We start from the raw sequence: 23,596 nt of genomic DNA, 5'->3' as shown, positions 1-23,596 counted from the left end.
TTTGACTCTAGAGTTTCTAAATTTATGATAGAGTGCATCGACCGATGGAGACAGAAAGCCCACAGGCATGCTATTCAGAGTGTAATTGAGTCTCACATATAATTGTCAGTCCCTTTTTTCTTATATCAGCAGTAGTGCAATAGTAAAAATATAATATTTCTATATCTCCAACTGTTAAATGACTTTTGGGCATCAACCAACAATCTAAAAAAAGAAACAAGAGAACATCTAAAGAAATCATAGACATATCTGGACACTGAAATTTGTCATAGAATATTACTATAAAATTTGGTCTTTTTTTGTCCTTTTTCTGTTCAAAAAAAGAAAAAAAAACATAGCAAATTCCAGTCCTTTGAGCACTCACACAAGGAAAGAAATCTGTTCATCATGCATGTTGTATACCAACTGAGGGCAATAAACTTAGGCTTATTATAGATTTATATTCGCTAAAAATATTATTAGCTATTCATGCTTACCAGGACATAATGCTCTTTTATTCAAGAATTCTGTGTGGTAACAGAGGTTTTGGTGCTGTGTGACAGGAGAGCTGACCATAGAATGCAAGCACCCCTAGGATTTCCTGCTACTGAATGTAGACGTGCAGCATCAGTACACATGCACAGGGAAGACTTGTCCTGCTCTGTGTGTGCAAAGTACTCTTTTTTTGAACAGACAAAAGACCAAATATCGTTACAAAGGTAGCATGGAAGGGAGACAGTTATATGTATAATGCTGATTTAAACACAGAAATATTAATAATAAAAAAATAATAATAAACAGCATATATTGCAATTACAACCCCTGTTGATTTCTTTGAAGGCTATGTTCACACAATGTCTTTTGAGCTTTGTTTAAAAGGACGTCCGTTATTTTGTGTCTAAAATAACGGACGTCATTTAGCTGTCTGGCCTTCCCTACAATGACGGCTGCTGGTACATTTTTCTAGTTTGGTATTGCTAATTGGCCTTTGGGTGTGGCTTAATTGAAAAGTCCATTGAATTTAATAGCAATAATGGAGAAAGATCGTTGGAAAAAGAAAAACTGTGTGTGAACAACTAAAAAAAAGTGTCCGCTGTTTGCAAAAGACGCCCGAAAATAATGATCATGTTCATTATTTTGACATCCACAGTAAAAATGTCCATTATTCAATACATTGTGTTCATTGGATGTCCGTCTTTCCATTGTGTTCAATGCACTGCCATTGCAGTCAGTTAAATCGCGGCAAAAACAGGCAAAAAAGCAAAATTGTCCACCTTTCCTCTATTTTTGACGTTGTGTGAACAAAGCCAAAAAAATAAATAAATAAATTTAACGTGTCTCTTTAAGCCTTGGCTCCATACATGTGTGGTGGTGGCTGTAAAGCAGCTCCAATTTAATTCCAATACAGCCAGATTTTTCCCAGTTTAGTTCAAATCACTAGATAGCTATCCTACAGGCTACATTTGGGACTTACTAATGTGTTTAATATGAACACATTGCAAAATTGAAAGAGCATCTGTTAAATTGAAAAGTACACAGTAACATAACTTGGATTACAAAGAGATAGAGAATTTTTTTTTAGCAGAAACCACAGACTAAGATAAAAGAAGGAAATGTTTGTGATCTTGAAAGCTTTATTATAGATTTTCAATGTTTATTTTTATTGGTTACACTTAACCAAACCTTGCATTAAATTTGGGCCCCAGTCCTATCCTAGCCAAGTAATAAATCTTTTCTATTAGAGATTTATCTACAGTACTTGCTCCACACACTGATGTGACTAAGTGCTTACAAAGTGCAGGTCTGAGGATTGTAAAAGATGATTTACTGTATTGCTTCGGTTCTCATAACCAAGGCAACGTTACTTCATAACATGTTAAACATCTTGCGTATTTCATGACCACTTTGTATTCTTTTACAATTATTGTACAGTAGATGGAGTGACACAATGCATTTGCAGTGATGGGATGATTGTATGTTTCACTCTGTTGATTCTGTCACTTTTAAATAAAGTGGCTATTACTATATACTACAGTCTATAGAAATATAGAGTGCTTCTTGTGAGAGCTAATGAAATTTTCTTCGATTGTCAGTTGTGTTTATAATGGAAGCATTCACCCATGATCATATACATACATTTCCCTATTTCTAAAACTTTAAAGAGAAAAGGGATATAAACTAGGGGATTACAATTAACATAGTGATTTTGAACAGTGATGCGTGAAAGTTTGTGAACCCTTCAGAAATTTCTATATTTATGCATAAATGTGACTGGAAAATACATCATGTTTTCACATACATCTACATAAAATAGAACCAATAAATAGATATGATTCAACAATGTTAGACTTGTTATTTTTTAATACACATATAGGCTATGTTCACACAACGTTTTTTTTTCCAGCTCTGTTTAAAATGACGTCCGTCATTTTGAGTCTTAAATAACAGACATTATTTAGCAGCCTGGCCACCAGTGCAATGAATGGTGTTTGTACATTATTCTATTTTGGGGTTATTAATTGGCCTTTGGGTGTGTCTTAATCGAAAAGTCCATTGAATTTAATAGTAAGAACGGTTTAAAAAGAAAAACTGTACGTGAACAATTAATAAAAAACATCCGCTGTTTGCAAAAGACGTCCAAAAATAAGGATCATGCTCATTGTTTTGGCGTCTGCGGTAAAAACGTTCATTATTCAGTACATTATGTGCATTGGATGTGTCTTCCCATAGACTTCAATGCATTGCCATTGCAGTCAGTTAAATCGCGTCAAAAACGGATGTTTTTTTATATCAAAATCCGCTCCCTTTTCTTTATTTTTGATGTTGTATGAACATAGCCATACACTTAAATCTGTAGACCTTAAAAGGTTAAATTACTACCAGGGTCTAGAATTGTGGTCTTGTTGCGTTATGTAGTAAATTTAATCCAGTTCACCACATATGGCATCATAATTGGGGAGTGTGCAGCATGACTCCTGTTCAGGTGAATGTAGTCATTGATGTCCCCTAGCCCCTGCAGAAGCCTATAAATTGGAAACTTCAAAAAAGTAAAACAAGAAAATCAGTCCTCAAGATACTATACTTCTTGCCTATTTAGTAATTATAGCCTTAGAACCATAAATCACAAAACACATAACACAGAGCCCATGTGGTTAAAATTGTAACCGTAAAGTAGATTAAACCTAATCAGAAACAGAAAAGTTGGACTTAAAATGTGAATTCAGTCTCAGTCTGTTTAGAATCCACAAAGTCAAAGAAGGTTATTGCTTTAAATCAACAAACAAATAACTGAAAAGTTGCCCCAGACACTGATGGGTTAACTCAGTAAAGTGGTAAAGTGGTCGTGCTTATAACCTAAGATGCTCATTGTCCACGGGATGCTCGTCGATCTCAGGGGACAGAGACACAGGCAAACAATTAAGGGTGGAGCAATTGCACCTCTCACCCTTCTGACATTTGGAGAGCAGGAGTGTTCATCTCCATTTGACTCCTGGTTGTGCCATTCAGTCTTGTTTCGGGCACAGAGAAACTAGCAACCTTGTTCTGAGGGATTACGTTCACAGCTGTTTCCTTCCTCTCCTATTTTATCACAGATGGAATATCCTGCTGATTATTTTAACTCTACTCTATCGACATAGCAAAAAATCTAGATGCATTTCGGGGTGTGCTTAACCCCTTCCTCAGCAGATAATAGTGTTGTCTTTATGTTTGTGGATATGGATTGTCTACTCAAGGTTGCATTTTTTAAACGAATAAATAAATAAGTAATAAAATAATCCAATAAAATAATACAAAAATATAAAGAAAAAAAAAACAATTTGATAACTATAATACAATATATGCAATCCCGTGTATATGACTAATGCGCAAAACATTCTATGGGATATTCACCTAATGACCATCACAAATACTACAGAACAGGTAACACTGTGTGCATCACATTAGAAACTTCCTCTGGCATGTTTCAAAAAGATTGCATTCCTTCCTCAGGGATCCCTAAGTGACAACATAAAATTTTGCATTTTCGTGAATTGTACAAATGGGAGCAATGGGAGCAACTTGTTCTCACCACTTTAAACACAATGTAAATGACCAAAGCAAGCTCTGTATAGACATTTTACTGAGTAGATATTGGGCCTAGGTGTACTGAAAAATTTCTGGTCTAAAACCCTAAGAAAAATTGTCAATGAAGCTCTGGATCAGTGTGCTATATGTACAGTATTAAAAGTACATATAATCACTATAAATGGTACCCAAATGTGAAGATGTTAAAAAAAAAAAAGAGGACCAGATTTTTATTTGAAAAGAATAAAACTGTCTGCTTTTCTTTCCATCTCAACATTAAGTAACTTACATAAAACTTTTGCTTAAGATAGCCGGGGTGAATTCACCTTTCTTTAAGGAAGATTAATGTAAGGTAATGGTAATGGTTATACTAGCAATTTATACCTTTGAACTGTGGTTGGCTATGAAGTATCACCTTATGGCTATGTCCACACAACGTCAAAAAACCATCCAGTAACCCATCGTTTTTCAGCCATATTCATGAATATAACCTGATGTTTCTAAAGAGCTATCCCTTGGACTTTCATGGCTTTGTCACATGTCTAGGCATAATCCTATTGTACTCTTTAGTCGACTTTTCTGACTTCCTGCAACATATAAATCCAGACAAGGATAATAACATTTACTGGTCCCCAGGGGTACATGTGCTACATCCTGATGTGCATTATGCCTGACCCTCTTTCAATAAAACAATATTATGCAAAAAGAATCCATTAGAAAAATCTTTTAGAAGCATTTCAGTGTGCACTTATGTTCATGTCAAGGTAATTTTCTTGAACATTTCTTGATATAGAGGTGTCTTTGAAGTTCTTACAAATATGTCATGCATTATTAGGACAAAAAAAAAACTCTTCACGGAAAATATATCATGTTAGAAAGTCGAGTTTCTGATTACAGTAAAGTCACATATTTTAAGCTGAAATTCATTCAAATATTTCCAATATGAGCTTTTTAAAACATTTCTGCAGTAAAGTTTAATTTCTGAAGAAGTTTTCTTCCCTACATACAGCACTGTATATCATTCATGACCCATCAGGAGACTGCAATTTCCATATAGGGAATATCAGTAGTGACACAATTCAATGGGAACCTGCCATGTTCAACAGTTTCCTCAGCGTTGTGATATAGAGCCGGAAGAGCTGAGCAATCTGATATATAGTGATGTGTGAAAAGAGTCAGTCCAGTGGATAGTGACCTTGTAAGAGTTGTCGTTAAGCAAAATCTCCAAATAAAAGCTAGAGATGGACCTTATTCAGTTGAACAATTTCCTTAAATTATTGTTGTTATTACTATTATATTTTATTTTTTAAAAGCGCCCTTTAAAAATAAAGCTCTATATGATAATTTTCCTCAAATCATTAGTAGAATAAAAGCGCCTAGTAGAAAATGGGTTGAATTTTTTTTAATTTCTTCTTTTGAAACATAATATCCCAAACTAAAACAAGCCTCACTATTTCTCTAGGACCTTCCTGTAAGCACTTGGAAGTGCCTTAGGCCTGGCCTGTGGGGTAGCAAGACCTTGCAGTTTGCGCTCCCAAAGCCAAGCAGACACGCTGTCTGCAATCTCACTTTGAAAGAAGTTTTAAGCTCTTACGTGCCACTAGGCATTCCGATCAAGAATTCTTGCCTAGAATAATATTTACTTTAAGATTAGATTTATAGTCACATTGAATTTAATTATTTTCAGAAGTATAACGCTTTTTTTAATTTACTGGCAAAATAATGTGTGCTTCTATACATACAACTACACTGGTCTGAGATATATATATATATATATATATATATATATATATATATATATATATATGGTGTATGCTTCATAGAAGCTCTTTACAGTATCACCAGCATTTGACATTATTATGAAGATAATAAATGTACTGTACTGTATCCTCTTACAAAGGTCTCAGATATACAGTACAATGTTATTTTGTTGCACACAATTGCAAAAATGTCAGTTGAATATATTTGTGCATGTTCTTCTTATGTCGCTTTATCTGCATGCCACTGTATGCTGCAGATCATAGAATTACACAAATACCTGAAAGATCAGTAAGTATTATGTCTAACAACTAAAATGGAGTCATTGTAGTGCACAGAGAGAGAGTCTAATGTTCTTTTTATTGAAGGATCAGGTTATCCTTTGTCTATAATACTAGCTTCTCCTGCCTGTGGTATTCTTGCCTCAGTGCTGTTTAGATCATCGTTGGGAAATATTAGCTGGAAATAATTCTTCTTCTTGTTATGAATGCTCATTTTCTAGCAATCAAGGACCACCACCCTGACATCATGAATATATGCTGTATATCATGTTTTTTTTTAGATTTTTATCTGGCTATTCTCTATTTTTTTCACTAGGAGAACATTGTATTGGTTACTACTGAAAATAGTTTTAGTGAAATGCCTATAGTGCAGGGCCAGACTGGCGATCTGTGAGTTCGGACAAAAGCTGTGGGCCTGCTGTGCTATGTGGGCCTGTCTCCTCTTCCCCTGCAAAGCCCTTCTTGCACTTCATAGGCTGGAAGGCCGTGTAATGCAGACAAGCCCTGCAGTGTGTGTGTGTGTGTGTGTGTGTGTGTGTGTGTGTGTGTGTGTGTGTCCTGCTGACTGATATGTATAGTGTGACTGATGGATTGCTGAATAGTGTGTGTCCATTATGTGAGTGGTATATGCGGGATGTAGCAGGTATGTTTGTGGCACATGTGGTATGTAGTTGGTATGTTAAGGGCACATGTGGTATGTACTTGGTATGTTAATGGAACCTGTAGTATATAGTGCGTATGCTAGTGACATATGGGGTATGTAGGGGGTATGTTAGTGTTAGTGGCACATCTGTTAGGTATAAGGTATGTTAGTGGCACATATGGTATGTACTGGTAATGTTAATGGTGTACCTATGGTATATAGTGGGTATGCTAGTGGTACATATGGTATATTGTAGGTATGCTAGTGGCCCATATGGTATGTAGTGGGTATGTAAGTGGCACATGCAGTATATAATGGGTGTGTTAAAGGCACATGTGGTATGTAGTGGGTATGTTAGGGGCACATCTCCATTGTGAGAATGGAGGACCCCAGCTATTTGATAGTATGTTTGCAGTGGGAGTAATGGTACTGAGATTAATTTCTAGAGCATAAAGGCATATTTCCTAGTTTTTGTAGTACATTTTTGTATTTTGTTTTTATAAAAATAAAAATAAAAGGGTACTCCAGCACTTCAAAACTTTTTAAATGTTGCTGTGTGGGCCTCTGTGCCCTCCAATGCCAGGGCTAAATTTCAGTCCCAGTCCAGCACTGCTATAGTGTCAACATATTGTACAGCATTTGGCTAGGTTCACACATCGTTTTTTTTTTTTTTTTTTTTTTTTTTTTAGTAAAGAACGGACTCTGCAATGGCCACAGCGTCCGTTCTTTACTGCAGGGGCGGCATTGCATTGAAGTCAATGCAATGCCGCCCGCTGTGTTCACACATAGTTATTTTAACACCCGTTCTTTAGAACGGGCCTTAGAATAATGTGCCTGTCAATTATTTCTGGATGCTGTTCACTGAATAGCGTCCAGAAACATCAGCTGTTCACACAATCCAATGTGCAGCGGCGGCCGTACATTGCATTGAAGGTGCCTGCAAATCAATTGTGAAAAAAGAACGTTCCTGCAGCCGATACAGAGGTGTGCAGCCTGTTTAACACGATGTGTGAACATAGCCTTTTACAGAAATTTTCATTCCATCAACCTCTAGTTAAGGCTTCTTAAACACTATAGGCACTATGACACAGGCTGATTATCTGTCCAATATGCAGATATAGGCTCTGTAAGGGAGCGCTGGTTTACAGTGTTCCTCGGGACTCTAGCGCACAGACAAAACCCATACCCTTAAACAGTGTGGGATGGGGATATGTAGCTTTGGAGCATTACTACACAAAAAAGTGACAAGGGTTTTATAAGGTTACACCATGTAGTTTTTTATGCACAACTGTAATAGTTTTTAGTGTCAAAAACCATGTGGCTTTTTAAACAGTTTTTGTGACATTTTACTTTGGTCTAATTCTTAGTTTTTGGCTTTACAGACACATTTATTATGCCACATTTACTACATGTACTACTATCAAAAAGCACTCTGAAAAAAACTGCAAATTCATTATACATTGTGCTAAAATAGGATACATTTTGCTTCAATAAGACCGTAAAAAGGGGTAAAAACTTTGGTAGAGTACTCAAAGAAAAGCCATGAAAACCAGTAAGTGCATATGACCCCCATATAGATATTGCTTAGTCAAATCTAAAATGAAAACTCATTAAGCTGTATAACCGTGCTAGTCACTGGGCAATAGATACTGAAGATCAGTGGTGAACTCACAGCAAACCCCTCCGTTTGGCCACTTAGCAATACCTTTCTTCTGTTTCAGCTTTCAAACATAAGACCCACTTGAGTCAAGGACATTTGAGAAGTGAGTCTTCTTGGCACTGCACATGGCTTAAATGAGATAGAAATAAAAGATTGCCTGTAAAATGCAGTATTATTAGGCCTCCTAGAGCAGTGACATAAAAAGTAGGGGCTTCTACTGTATAATATCCAGGAGTTTCTTAACCCTTAACCCATTTTGAAGTCAAGGGACGACTTCATGGGTTAAGGTATGAACAGAGAGGGCTCACACTGCGAGCCCTCTCTGTACAGTGATACTCCTGGCTACCGTGGCTATTAACCATTAGCAAAGGCTAATTACCAAATATATGCTGCTGTCAAAACTGACAGCAGCATTTAAATTGCCTGAGAAAGTCATCACTCGCACCACGGGTAAGTGCAATAATGACACTAATCCCTGCTCGGCAATCCTTTAGTATGGGCTCCAGCAGCCCACAGTAATGAAGCACTGATCTCAAAGACCAATGCAGCACATATGTATTGCATTGTTCACTATTAGAGATCAGTGCAGTTATAATAGAAGACCCCCAGGGGGACTTCAAGTTACTGTATAAAAAAAGTTTTTTAATAAATAAAAAATTCCATCCCATGTCAAAAATTTAAATCACCCCCCTTTTTCCATTTTATAAATAAAAATAAAAAAATATATTTGCGATCAACACATCTGTAATGACCTGAACTATTAACTTCCCGAATGACAAATGACATAAGCGTGATAAGGGGGACCAAAAAGTCGCAGATACGTAAGCAAGGTATCTATAGAATGTACAGATAATGACGCAAAAAATTACACCTCTAATAGCCCCATAGACAAGAGAAATGTTATTTATTTATTTTTTAAAGAAAGCAGTCAAATAAAATAAAAGTTGCCTATCATTGTAATCATACTGACTTGAAGAACAGGACATATCAGTTTTACCACAGTGTGAACGATAGAAACAGAAAGCCCCCCCCAAAACGGAGCTTTGTGTTTTAATTTCACTGTGCAAATAATTTTTTTTTTCGGGTTTGCAGGATATTTTATTTTTTAAAAAAAATTAAGTCTGTTATTGCATAGGTGCTGAGTGTCCCAACTGTGGGCTTTGGCTTCAGCCCCTCGTGTGCTCTGTCCCCGATCTACAGTGCCTGCGCGAACAATGAAGAGGTGCGTAGCCTGTGATACCAGTGGCAAACTGTCAGGACGGCGCACACGTCCCTTAACAGCATTAGCAAATGCGCGAACATGGAGTCTGGCACAAGTGTGTAGGAGCATGTCTGGTGCAGAATATTCATGGAGAAAGGGGATACTAGATTGCAGTGGAAGATATTAAATTGTGCAGCTTCCTCTCCCCCGAGAGCTAAGAACTTCTAACTAGTGTACTTTGCTCACACTGTCAGCACCTTGGGTCAGCATCAGGTGCTGACAGATTCCCTTTAAACGGGAGAGGATAGAGGAGGGTGGGGCACATGAATAACTGTCTATCTGTGTTGCCCACAATACGATATTGGAATATTGGAAGTGGGAGGCCTCAGACAAGCGGGATCGGTGCTCGTTTGCAGTGCCTTTACACAGTACAAGGAATTGAGCTGCCAGGCTCCATGAATGATCTTTGTATCTCTCCAGTGCCCTGGCCACTGGCTGTATATTCATGTCCCACCTCCTCCAGCTGTCAATCATTCTGGATACAGCAGGTGGCTGGAGGACTGGAGAAATATGCTGAATCACAAGCAGAGCAGATGGTAAATATACGATGCTGTTTGTGATCTGGAAACTAAAAGTACAAATAAATACATTTCTGTGCTGTCAGTTTCCCCTTTATCATTATCGGCCACACATAACCCCTTTTACACAATAAGATGAGTGGCCAATGATGATAAATTTTAAAGCTTGCTCAAAAGACATGACCAGCTGAGGATCAGGAGTTTTCCCAGTCCTCATATTATCACTTTTATAAGAGCCGATATTCGGCTGCAGTAACATTTCTAGCAACGCTCATGGCCAATAATCGTGCTGCATAAAGGGCCCTTAGTAATCTGCAAGCCCCCGTATTCTACTCTTAGTAAGCTGTGATGGTAAACTATGTTGCAGTTAACTGCTGAGAAATGTTATTTTAATTGTGAGAATGCTATTATCTTTTGCATACTTTATGCTATTATAACCACACAATCCAGGCAGCACCTGATGTGTAAATTATTTGATCAGGAACCATTAATTTATTGCTCTAACTATTTCTGTGTTAGTCAATGTTAACAGAGAACGAGTGATCCTGAAGTAGAGGAAGGTGCTAGCCAGAAAGGGTCAATAAATGGCTGCTTGAGGTGAATATTGCAGCACTAGAAGCACTATGCTCTAGGACCTATTGGTGGGGTTGAGGTTTTTCTATGTAACCCTGTGTTCTCAGGAGTAGGAGAGTGCCTGGGTGCTAAGAGACCTGGCCTACATATAAATCCCCTTAGAGGATATCATGTGGAGATTGTGAAAGAGACACAGAGGCTAATGAGTCTGAGAGGCCATTGGAAGAGAGCCATTGGCTGTGTATTGTCATGACTTTGTCATGTGATTTCTCAGTAATTACAGCAATAAATCAAAATTTGACCTCAAATTACAAATGCACCCTTAAAGGTTTCCTGAAATATTAAAGGGAATCTGTCAGATGGTTTTACATGGTATAACTACTCATAGCATCATATAGGGGTCAAAAGCACTTTTACAGGCGTTCCTTTAAACTTCTGCTTATGAGCCGAGCCACTTGTGTTTTTCCGTATATGCAAAAGAGATGTAAGAGCCCATAGGTGTGGACACAGCACAGAGAGTGTCAATCGGATACAGGAGAGGGGGGCAAATAGCTTGAGGAAATTTACCCAGGCCTGTGGGCACTTGATGCACTTTTGTATATATAAGGAAATGCAAACTGTCTCACAAGCAGAAGTTCCCAAATATAAAGGTATGTCTTTGAAGGGGCTTTTAACCCCTTCCTGCTGCTGTGATTACAATCCTACAGATTTAGATGTGGCAGATTTGTTGCAGAAACTTTTGAGGACTTCATTTCATTGGGGCTTATAGAAATCAATGTGGTTACTGACAAACGTTTAATTGCAGTCTTTAATTTTTTTTCTTTTGTTGTTTTTTTTTACCTAAAGGAGAGCATACAGTACATACCTGTTTATCTATATGCGTAACAAAAACACATTATTCCATTGCCACAAGCCCCAGGCAGACCGCAGGTCTGATGACCCAAAGTGACAAATGTCAGCTCTGGTCATCAGCCCCGCAGTTTGGCTGAAATGCATCTGTCCATGTTATGCTATTGTTATGTTATGTTTTTCCTTCTGATTGTATGTCTTTGCCGGATCTATCGTTTTGTTGCTTAAAACAAGACCATTTAGTTAGTCGTCTGCGTTACATTGAAATGTTAGACTATAAAACGTCTAGGTACGTATTATTCCTTTTAGAAAGATGTGCAAATCAAATACTGGAAATTAAGCAAACGGTGATGCTATATCCTTAAGACTTCACATCCCGCCCCCAAACCTATAACCTATTGAGGCAGATCAGCTTTGGAACGTTCCATAAATTTAGTAATATAAGTATTGCGTTATACAATTAATGTCAAAGTTGACAGACATTTAGTCAGGAACATTGTAGTAATTTTCAATATACCCTGTAGGTTTCTTGCTTCTGCTTCATCTGTGTATTAGTCCCAACCAGAAAAAACAATGAAACTGATTGCACACAATTGATTATTAGTTCCCTTTAATAATACTTTTCAGTTATGTCAGCATTGCTCCGCTTTCAGACGTGCTCCTTCTGAAACCCAGCAAGCAACACAGCTTCCGATCGATATCCAACATGTAAGACTTTCCCATTAAGAAACAAAAAATTCAATAAATTTGCTTTTTAAAGCTGGATGGTGGATTAAATGTGCGTGTCAGTTGGCATCTCATTAACCTTAGTGCATTTACAGAAATATTGAATAGCAGAAAGCCACTAGACTGGAGGACTATATATCTACATTAAGTGACTGGTGACTCCTTCCAAATGAAATAACTGGCAGGACTCACAGGACTATACTTTATGTAGAAAATCGCCTTTTTCACGTTCATTTTTCCTGCTTGTTCTCAGAATAGTTTCGCTGATCCAATATCTAGCAATATGTTTAAAAAAAATGTGAGGTTTGAGCAGTTCACAGTAGGTTGCACTATTCATTACAGTTTGCTTGGCGTTTCATATAGCATGCTATGAATATAACTCCCATTCTTGTAAATTACATTTTAAACATCACTGACTCCCCCGGCTCGACTCCTATTATTTCTTTGCCCTATTGCAGAACTCGAAAAGTCCCCATTTTAAGTGACTGTCAAAAAGTGAGTGAGTTTCAGCTGTATTATTGCTACCAAGTAGACAAAACAGCAAACTTTACTTGTTGTAAAGTTTTAGACTCTAGAAGAAATGATTCAGTGTATGAACCATTAGGGCTTTCTGATCAAAAGCAAAATTATTTAAACTAGGGATAGTTATTATATGATCCCTTTTGGCTCAACAAAGGTACTGATGCACAACGTTGAAAATTTACCAATGTCTACAGTAAAATATATGCCCCAAATCGTACAGATATTGTTGTGTAGTCTCCACCCCAAGGTTCCTTTCAGATCATGCAAATTATGAAAAAGAACCCAATGTTTACATATTTGCAGATCCTCAGCATTTGCACAGAAGAGGGTATGTCTACACGGAGCAGATATACTGCCGATTTTCTACAGAAAATGTGCAGCATATTGGCAGTAATATCAGTAACTAAAAATCTGCATTTTGTTGCAAATTTGCTGTAAATTTTATGCAACTTATTGTAATCTATATGAAAAATTAATTGAACATCAGAAGATTTGACCCAACAATTGATTTGCTGCAGATTTTCTGCATGGAAAATCAGCACAGAAAATGTGTGGGTATACCCCTATCGTGGATTTAGATTTCATCTTCACAGAAATTTCACTGTACAAATTCAATAACATTAACATTAACTCGACCCTAAAAATTTGTGTTTTTCTTCGTCCCTCAGTTGGTAAGTAATCTTCAATGCTGAGGACTGAAGAGTGGTAACTTCCTACAGACACAACTAAGGTCCTGTGCACATGACTGTGAAAAATCCTCCTTATAGTATCCGCAATTGTAGTATAGGACCCATTCTCGTCTATGGGCCAAAGCACATAACAATGGTTAACATGGTTTGCCTGTGCGTTCAATAGGAGGGTCCTATACTTCTGTTCTTTGCACAATCTGTGAATGTGGGGGGTGGGGGTTTGGGGGGGCATAAGCAATCTGATCAATATTTAAAGCAAACTATCTCTGACACCACTTCTCATAGCCACCATTGGTTGGTTTCTGCAATTTGTGCTGCAGTAACTTTTCTAAGGAATCAGACCAGATAGGCTTGTCTTCGCTCCCCACATGCATGATTTTTGGGGATATTTTGGGCAAATTACAATTACACTTGGCATGCGTTCCACGGAGTTGGAGTAAGGACAATGGTAGCAAAGTCAAACATGATTCGCGACCTGTGACTAAAAATCGATCAAGGCAGTAGCGCTATGTTGCAGTCTTAGTGGGATACCAATCGCTATCATTGGATTTGACAACGTGCAATCTTTGTGTTGTGCGACCTAAGTTGCATGTAGCCCTTGCCTAAAGGCAACTCCTTCCCAGGTTCCCTATAAAAGCAGTTAGGCATCATAGAAGCATCCAACGCTCAAGGCACCCTCTATTAACCAAAGAGATTATCTGCAAAGACTACAGTAGTTCCGGCTCTTAACTTGGTGTGACCAAGTAGTTAATTGGCCAATGTGTAATGTTATTAATGTATGGCTGCCTACAGGCGATAACAGCTGTGTGCCTCGGGTCTGCATTTTGAAGAGATTTATTTTAAGCCGTCACATTGGAGGTTGTCACTCTTCACAAGCAAGTTTAATATACTTATCTCTGACTGTCTAATAAACCAACACGTTGGATAATCTGGAGCCTTTAAGACCCTATTAATTGCAGACTAGTGGAATTTGACTGCATCGACAGAATTAGTCAAACGATGCAAACAAAAGCCTCTTCTTATCAGTTTTAATGCATTTTAATTTTTGCCTGTTCAGTTCTCTACAATGAGTCACTCATCGGGGTAATTCAGCACTTCATAGTATAGACTTACTTGGTTTTAAAAAAAAAAGAAAAGAAAAAAAAAAAAACACAATCTAGTATGCTGGCAGACATGACTGATTTCTTTACATATGTTACTTCTTCTTGTATTATTAATTACAAAATGTGTGCTTTTTCTCAATGCCAAATGGATTGTCTGTTTCCAGGTCGTACAGTGCTAAGTATGCCCTGTACAATGTGTGTTTTGCTAATGAAGTTTGTAAAAGGTGTCGAAACAAAAGAATTCATGATCAAAAAGAGCTGGCTAATGGTTATTGTTGCTGCACGCTGAATGCTGATGATGTTTATATCATTTTGAGCTTTTTTTTATCCTTTCAGGCATTTCCTCTTCAAGCATGGATCCGGTACTTCTCCAATCTTCAGTGCTGCCAGCCAGAACTACCCTCTAACTTCAAATACAGTCTATTCTCCACCTCCGAGACCTCTGCCCAGGAGCACCTTCTCCAGGCCTGCCTTCACATTTAACAAATCCTACCGGTGTTGTAACTGGAAATGTACAGCCCTGAGTGCAACAGCAATTACAGTAACACTCGCCCTGCTGCTTGCGTATGTTATCGGTAAGAGTTCTCATCTCTTTACCTTTGGCACCATTATAGTACAATGTAACCAAATAAGCATTGATTCATCCCATAACTGATACTCTAGAGCTGCAAGCAGGCATTAAACCTAGATTGTTCTATATTTTTTTTCTGCTTTTGCAAAGTTGCCAAACTTTTGTATTCATCTTCGGGGATGGCTGTCTGCTGAGCTGGTGAATTTGAGTCTATCAGTAGTCTGTTTCCAAGGGCTGGCTAGATAGGCTGTAATCTGCATTATATTATGTTGAACAAATTTCATTAAAAAGTGTTACATTTCATTTGTTGTCAATTAATATTAACATTAAAAGCCAGAGGATGTGAATAGATAGTTATGAATGCATCTAACTGCAGAGGAGGAAATCTATTTTACTATCGGTCATGATTGAAAAACAAGGACATTTCCAGGGACATATCTTCGAAACCTGAAAATGTCCCTAGAACAAGGGACAGCTGGCAAGTAAGTGTAGCGTCATTCACAAACAATGGCATTCGTGCTGCCAAGTAATATATCCCATCTGGCTTCAGTTATATATATCCAATGACTGAGTGACAATATCACTGGTTTATATTCTACAACGGAACAGAAAATTTGCATTTATCTACAGTTTAAAGTTATGTCCTAAGCGTCAGATATTTTCCACCACTTCCGCTCAATTCATCTAATGAACTATATTTTAAATCAATCCCAAAATCTGATAGTTTTCACTTAGGCCACGGAACCTCACAACTTGCTGAATCTCTTTACACATAGTATTTTGAGGCTCAGAAATATATATTAAAGAGGGTTTTTTTTGCATCTTTTCAGCATTTTCCACACATTTTATGCAGATTAGGTCATTGCTTGCAAAGTTTGTGTAAATTGAGGTTTATGTGTCAAATTAGGTATCAAATTATGCAATGAAAAATGTGCATAAAACAGCATAAATTGTGCATATTACATCTGAATTTGACATTTCCACTTTTTTTCTATGGTCATAATTAAGGCTGTTAAAAACAAGTTATACAGCATGTTACCGCTGAATTCAATGTAATTCAAAGGAAAACTGGTGTAAAATAGTGTATTACACTTCAAAATACTGTGTGTGACTATATCCTTGCTATTGTGTAGAATTATCCTATCATCACACAATTGCAATGATAGGTAACACATTTATTATAAATCTAAAGCGAGATAATCCAGGTTTATTAGTGTTCACTCAACACTATTGAACTCCTCTTGTCATTAATAGGAGTTCTCTAGTGTTAAAGGGGTTATTCAGCGAAAATACTTTCAAATCAACTGGTTTTTCGTAAGTTATATAGATTTGTAATTTATTTCTATTTAAAAATCTGAAGTTTTCCCATACTTATCAGTAGCTGTATGCTCTGCAGGAAATGTTTTCTTTTTCACTCTGACACAGTTCTCTCTGCTGACATCTCTGTCCGAGACAAGAACTGTCCAGGGCAGGAGAGGTTTTCTATGGGGATTTGCTGTTGCTCTGGACAGTTCCTATATCGGCCAGATATGTCAGCAGAGAGCACTGTCTCAGACTTAAAAGAAAACATTTCCTGCAGGACATACAGAAGTAAATAGAAGTAAATTACAAATAACAAGTAAATCTAAATAACTTTCTAAAACCAGCTGATTTGAATGAAAACTTTTTTAGCTGGATAAACCCTTTAAACAAGCACTAAAATGCTTGAGCGGAACATTTTTCAATGCTTAAGTGCTGGACTCAAGTCAAAAACCCCACTAAAAATTGACGAGAGACTGAAGCATTTAACTAAGTACCCCCTGTTCTACTCAAATGAAATGTTTAAATGAAATACAGTATACAATTTTTTTTTTTTTTTTTTTTAAAGTAATACATTGTGAAGCAACACATTAGAACTCCCTCCAAAAGACAAAATATACAGAGAATAGAATGAAAAAATAAAATAGTTTACTGTGGTGGGCAGGAGATATAACTGATGGCCAAATGCCAGTTATTAAAGGTGTATGGCCACCTGTGTCCGAGCACTACGAGATGCTCCCTTCCTAGAGAATGCCTAGAAAATCCTCCTGTAGAAATGAACCAATAGAGCAGAGCCATCACCAGACTACAAGTTCCAATTCAAAAGTCCGGTCTAAGTTAAAGGGGTACTCCAGTGAAAATGTTTGTTTTTTTTGTTTGTTTTTCAGATAAACTGGTTTTAGAACGTTATATGGATTTGTAATTTACTTCTATTTAAAAATTACAAGCCTTCCAGTATTTACCTTCAGCTGTATGTCCTGCAGAAGTGGTGTATTCTTTGCTGTCCGACACAGTGCTCTCTGCTGCCACCTCTGTCCATGACAGAAAACCTCTCCTGCTCTGTACAGTTCCTGTCAAGGACCGAGGTGGTAGGAGAGAGCACTGTGTCAGACTAAAAAGAAAACACAATTTCCTGCAGGACATACAGCAACTGATAAGTAGTGATGGGCAAACATGTTCGTAAATGTTCGCATGTTCGTACGCACATGACGGTAATTGTTCGTGTTCGCCTATCACAAACAAATGGTTATAACGATTATTTTAGAACAAATTCGAACATGCGAACGTTCACAACTGCGTAATTTACGCTTTGCGTCTGATAATCTGTGTGCATGTGCGTGTGTAACTCTAGACAGAAACGTACGCAATCTGTACACAACTATGTACGCAAATGAATACAAATGAAATATGTACGCAAATGCGTAATTTACTCTTTGTATCTGATAATCTGTACGCATGTGCATAGACCGACACATGTGCTTTTACTGTGCATTCGTTATTTGTTTGTGAATGTTCGGCGAGCACGAACCAATCACAATCATTTTTTTATGTTCAGGATTAGAGATGAGCAAACCGGGTTCGGGAACGTTCGGTATTTGATTAGCTGGGGCTGCTGAACTTGGATAAAGCTCTAAGGTTGTCTGGAAAACATAGACACAGCCAATGACTATATCTATGATTTCCACATAGCCTTAGGGCTTTATCCAACTTCAGCAGCCACCGCTAATCAAATGCCGAAAGTTCAGGGTTCGGATCGACTCGAGCATGCTTGATGTTCGCTCATCACTACTACTCAGGATCCTTACCGAACATCTGGATGTTCGCTCATCACTACTGATAAGTACTGAAGGACTTAAAAATTTTAAATAGATGTAAATGACAAATCTATATAACTTTATGACACCAGTTGATTTGAAAAAAAAAAAAAAAAAAGAAAAGAAAAACATTTTTGTTGGAGTACCCCTTTAACCCTTAGACGACCCAGGGCGTATAGTTACGCCATGGAAGTCTGTCCCCAGACGACCTAGGGCGTAACTGTACGCCCTGGGTGTTTCTCCCGCTATGAAGCGCGCTCCGGAGCGGAGCGCGCTTCATAGCAGGTGGGGGCCGGCTGCAATCAGCAGCCGGGACCTCACCGGCAATGACACGCTGCAGCGATCGCGCTGCCGCGTGTCATTAACTCCTTAAACGCCGCGATCGCGGCGCGACCGCGGCGTTTAAGTGTAAGTGACAGGGGGAGTCCCCTGTCACCTACCGATCGGGACCCCCGCAGTCACACTGCGGGGGTCCCGATCGGTAAAACGGGCCGCCGGAGCTCTCTCACCTGCCTCCGTGCGGTCCGATCGGCGCTCTGGTCACTGAGCCTGCACAGGCAGGCTCAATGAGCAGATCGCCGATAACACTGATCAATGCTATGCCTATGGCATAGCAATCATCAGTGTAAAAATCCAAGTAGTGAATGTAAAAGTCCCCCAAAGGGACTTCAAATGTGTAAAAAAAAAAAAAGTTAAAAACACTAACACACTACCCCAAAACCCCTCCCCCAATAAAAGTTGAAATCACCCCCCTTTCCCATTATATAAATAAAACATATAAAAATAAATAAATAGATAAACATATAATATACCGTAGCGTGCGTAATTGTCCGATCTATTAAAATATAACAAGCGTCATTGCGAACGGTAAACGGCGTACACGAAAAGAGGGAAAAAAGTGTGCGGATTACCGATTTTATGTTACATTATATATATAAAAAAATTAATAAAAAGTGATCAAAACGTCCGATCTTCACAAATATGGTATTAATAAAAACTAGAGATCATGGCGGAAAAAATGACACCCCATACAGCCCCGTAGGTGAAAAAATAAAACCGTTATAAGCGTCACAATAGTCCCATTTTATTTATAATTAATTGCCAAAAAAAAGGATTTCATTTAAAAAAAATATATAACATTAGAGAATCTGCGTAAACCTGCATATGGTTGTGTTCGTACTGACCTATAGAGTAATGGTATCATGTCGCTTTTACCATATAGTGCATTACGTAGACACAGGAACCCCCCAAACGTTACCATATTGCATTCTTTTTTGCGATTTCACCAATTTATATCTTCATAAATAATATATTTGGAATTCCATCGTACATGTTATGGTAAAATGAATGACGCCATTACAAAGTACAACTATTCCTGTAAAAAACAAGCACTTACATGGCTTGTAGATAGAAAACTGAGAGTGCTAGAGCTCTTAGAAGGGGAGGAGGGAAAAACGGAAACACTAAGATCAAAATTTGCGCGGTCCACTGGGTCATTTTGGGCCTGGTCCTCAAAGGGTTAAAGCTATTTCAATGTGGTTACAATAAAGAAACAGCTTTATGTTAAACTGGACCTCCAACTGCTAGATGTCCATCTCCATTGAATACAGAATAAATTGCTTCTGGACCTCAAAGATACAGTACAAAGTCTTAACCATTGTGCACTATGTTCAGTATTATGGCGCTATATATAGTTATTGTCTTCGATTGTAGATTGTCTTAGGTACTGTAGTTGGACAATAAAGTATTTCTGCCCTAGATGCTGTTGTGTTATATTAACACATGCCATCTAGCGGCAGAACTAATTCAACATGCCCCATTTTACTAAGCAAACCTCATTGTGCTTTATTGTTGAAGTATAGTTAATTTTAACCAATACTTGATCTTTTAACTTTCTTTAGCCATTGTATAAGGACCTGTTCACACTGCGGAAAACAGGCGGAAATTAGGAGTGGAATCCCCACCATGGACTCTGCTCTGAATCCCACCTGTCTCACTGCCTCAATGTTATGAATGGGGCACCCTCTACATGCAGTAACATTGAGACAGTGAGGCAGGTGGAGTTCTGAGTGGAGTCCACAGCGAGGATTCCGCTTGGAATTTCCTCCTGTTTTCCGCAGTGTGAACGGGCCCTTAGTGTGATTTTGGATTATGAGAGGAATCTGGAGTCCCTGGAGGAAAGCACAAAAACAATCGGAGACGACACAAACTCCATGCAGATGTGGTATTTGGTCAGATTTGAGTACAAGCTCCAGTGCTGCAAGGCAAACAGTGCTATTCACTGAGATACTGTGCTGTCATTGCTTTTTGCCTGATAATAAATCATTTCATAATGATAACGGGCATTAACAGCAAGTCAGGAGTCTTCAGAACATTCTAGCAGCCCGATTACTGATTTATTATCCCGTTTTAAGGTATCATTGAATTTCTCTATTCTTTATAGGCCATCATTATAGCTAGCACTATATTACATCCATCATGGGTTACAATTTACATGGTCCATCCACCGCAGTGTCATTGAGGCCACACTCTTACAGACCAATTTGTCACTTGAAGTCAATTTGACCTCAGTTAAAGAAATGGAGACTAATTTAATGTCTTTAGGTCTTTTGATTAAAATCATATCCACTTGGCATTATTATTCATACTGATCCATTTACATCTCAATTTGTACAAGAATTACCAGGACCCAGCAGGATTGTTACAATGGACTGTAAACAGGCTGCCCACAGTGATAAGCGGCCTGGGAGCATTAAAGCTCCGCTAATAAGGGCGTCCGCTTTAGTATTTTTTTTCCCTGTGCCAAATATTATAAAAATTATTGAGTGGGAGCAGTCAGAAAATAAATGTGTCAGAGGTGGCTCTGGTCGACGTTTTAATTAGTGCTTAATATAGCATATCATTAAATCTCCTCAAGCTGAAAGATTATTATTATATTTCTAGCAGTCAGACGTACACCTTCAATCAACATCTAGCGCACAATTGGTCCCTGTATAATAATGTGTAATAATGACAGGCTCCAAAAGTGGCAGAAAGAATAGCCTGTTCTTCTTATGGAAAGCATCACAATGGCTTGTTCTCCCTTTCAATGCCTTTTCCTAATTTGTTGCTCACTTTTCTGTTTAGTTACCGTTACCTTTTCTATTACTACAAACCTTCCAGTCTTCATAAGAATTTAGCCTTAGTGAATGTATGCCCAGACTCCATCCAGTATTTAGTATAAGGTATGATGCTATAGTACATCTAGCCTTGTCACCACACAGTAACCAGGTACTTCTATGCTCTATAACATGCTTGTAGTTTTTTGTATATTTTTTTAATCATATTATTGTAGATACACAAAATATCAGAAAAATCTGGGCCGATATGTTTATATTGTTATGAGATGTTTTGTACATGACGCCATTAAACCACTGGTGTGATATAGGACCCTAAAATGACCTGCCCTAATTCTTCTAAACTAAAGCTATGGTTCTTCTTGGACCCCCTCTTTCATGTTTCTTTGCTACTCGATATATGTCCCCTCATCTACATATCACAGCCACAATCTCAGCCACAACCTATCATTCTCAGCCACAATCCCCTCCAACTCCAAGCATTCTGCACATATAAATTGGAAGATGTAACCTCCTGACAGGCTAACCTCCTAGACTCCATTTTCAGTGTGCCCTGAAGCCATCTTAGCTTGCACAAATATTGGTTGCTTGCCTGTTTCATATAGCATCATGACCTCCAGCTGTTTTCTTTTTTATCCTTTCTTCCCACTCCTGTCACTGAGATGTCCTATCCTTCTCTACCGAGGAAATAAAAACCACTAACAGCACATATTCTTGCCCTTTAATCTTCACATTATGTCTATGTTTGCAACATTGCTGGCTGGGAAGCTAATTTTTTGGTTGGAATTACACAGTTATTTTGCCCATGACAGTGGTTGCATGATCAAAGATGCAGGTAAAATCCAGACAGTAAAGATTTTTGCAGGGTGATACAATTTCTTGTTAACCAACTCCGAAACCAAATAAGTTATTTGAATACTGGTGGAGCTAATGAAGTACCAAAGGACCCTAATATTAGTTACTTTTACTGATGAAAAAGAAGCCTTGATTTCCCTTTGAGGAACTGTGTGGATCATCTTTAGTAATTAGACAGGCTTACAGCTTGCAGATACACAGCCTAGGTTCTCCCAATCTTTTGCACAGAGAACTTGCTAAACCCCACCTCCACCCTCTGTAATGTGTTGACAGAAGACAGGCAGTTGAAAGAAGATTGCAGGATTGCAGGGAAATATGGGCTGTATTAGCCCAATATTTCAGAGCAAGTGAGCACCGACCTGTCAGGTCAGTGCTTGCTTGCTCCTCGTTCCCTACTTATTGTCTGTACTATTACATGCACAGACATCGAGCAGGGGGGATGGGCATGGGAAGCTGTGGGAGGGGCTGCCCAGACTACCTTTAGATATTCCAGGAGGCCCTAAGAGGATAGCGCCTGCTGCTTCTATTACAAAATACCAATATGTCTGCATACTCAGAAGAACATTGGTGACAGTTGAAAAAGATATTATAGGAAGGAAGATATCAACTGCACGACTGTATATAATGTATATAAAAACAGCATAATGTGTTTTAAGGCCAGACTGGCCCCTTACTCAAGTGCATATATATATATATATATATATATATATATATATATATATATATATGTGTGTATTTGTTATGCACCTGAGGAAGGAGCCAGTCCAGCCTTGAAACACGTTGTGCCTGTTTTATATACATTTTCGTAACTGCATACATGGTCATTGCACCTAGCACTTTGCGGACAATCTGCGCCTGAAAAACCTGTGATTGTCTTTTGTGGATTGGAGGATAATTTTGTCAAATGAAGTAATTTATAAATATGTTAGGAATTAAATTAGCTCTCATTGTTTGAAACACCAGTGCCCAGTTAAGCACATTTTGAGCTGCATTTTCAAAGGTTTATATTAAAGCATTTTAAAAGATAGCGAGCATAACTAGAATCCAGAACTTTGCTTCTGAACATTCAGACCCTATTACATTTTACACTCACTGGAAAACTAGTAGATGTTGTCAGGTAGCGACGTTGTTTGTCTCGCTAGCTGCATATCTTTTTCTTTTTTTTATATGCTACCTTTCCAGCAAGAAAAATACCAAAGAAACAATAGACAAATACTTCCAGGTTCTACCCAATAGATGTTCCTTTAAATCATCAGATAAGATGATTCCATGTTTACCTAGGCTCTGGGGTGAATGTTTCCTCCTGATCTGATC

The 23,596-nt window shown here is 38.1% G+C and overlaps 1 protein-coding gene across 5 annotated transcripts in view; it reads left to right on the top strand.

The window, feature by feature from the left end:
* The window catches only part of TENM1 (teneurin transmembrane protein 1), a 316,457-nt gene that overhangs the window by 41,260 nt on the left and 251,601 nt on the right, over window positions 1-23,596 (top strand). For all 5 annotated transcript variants that reach the window (XM_069986814.1, XM_069986815.1, XM_069986817.1 and 2 more), the window contains exon 3: window positions 14,964-15,202. In XM_069986814.1, the coding sequence (XP_069842915.1) occupies window positions 14,964-15,202 (239 nt within the window). The remainder of the gene's footprint in view (window positions 1-14,963; window positions 15,203-23,596) is intronic.

This window comes from Dendropsophus ebraccatus, chromosome 10, assembly GCF_027789765.1.
Source record: "Dendropsophus ebraccatus isolate aDenEbr1 chromosome 10, aDenEbr1.pat, whole genome shotgun sequence".
In the NCBI taxonomy this organism is placed as follows: Eukaryota; Metazoa; Chordata; class Amphibia; order Anura; family Hylidae; genus Dendropsophus; species Dendropsophus ebraccatus.
The sequence above is the reverse complement of the archived record's forward strand: the minus strand, read 5'-3'. Positions and strand labels throughout refer to the sequence as shown.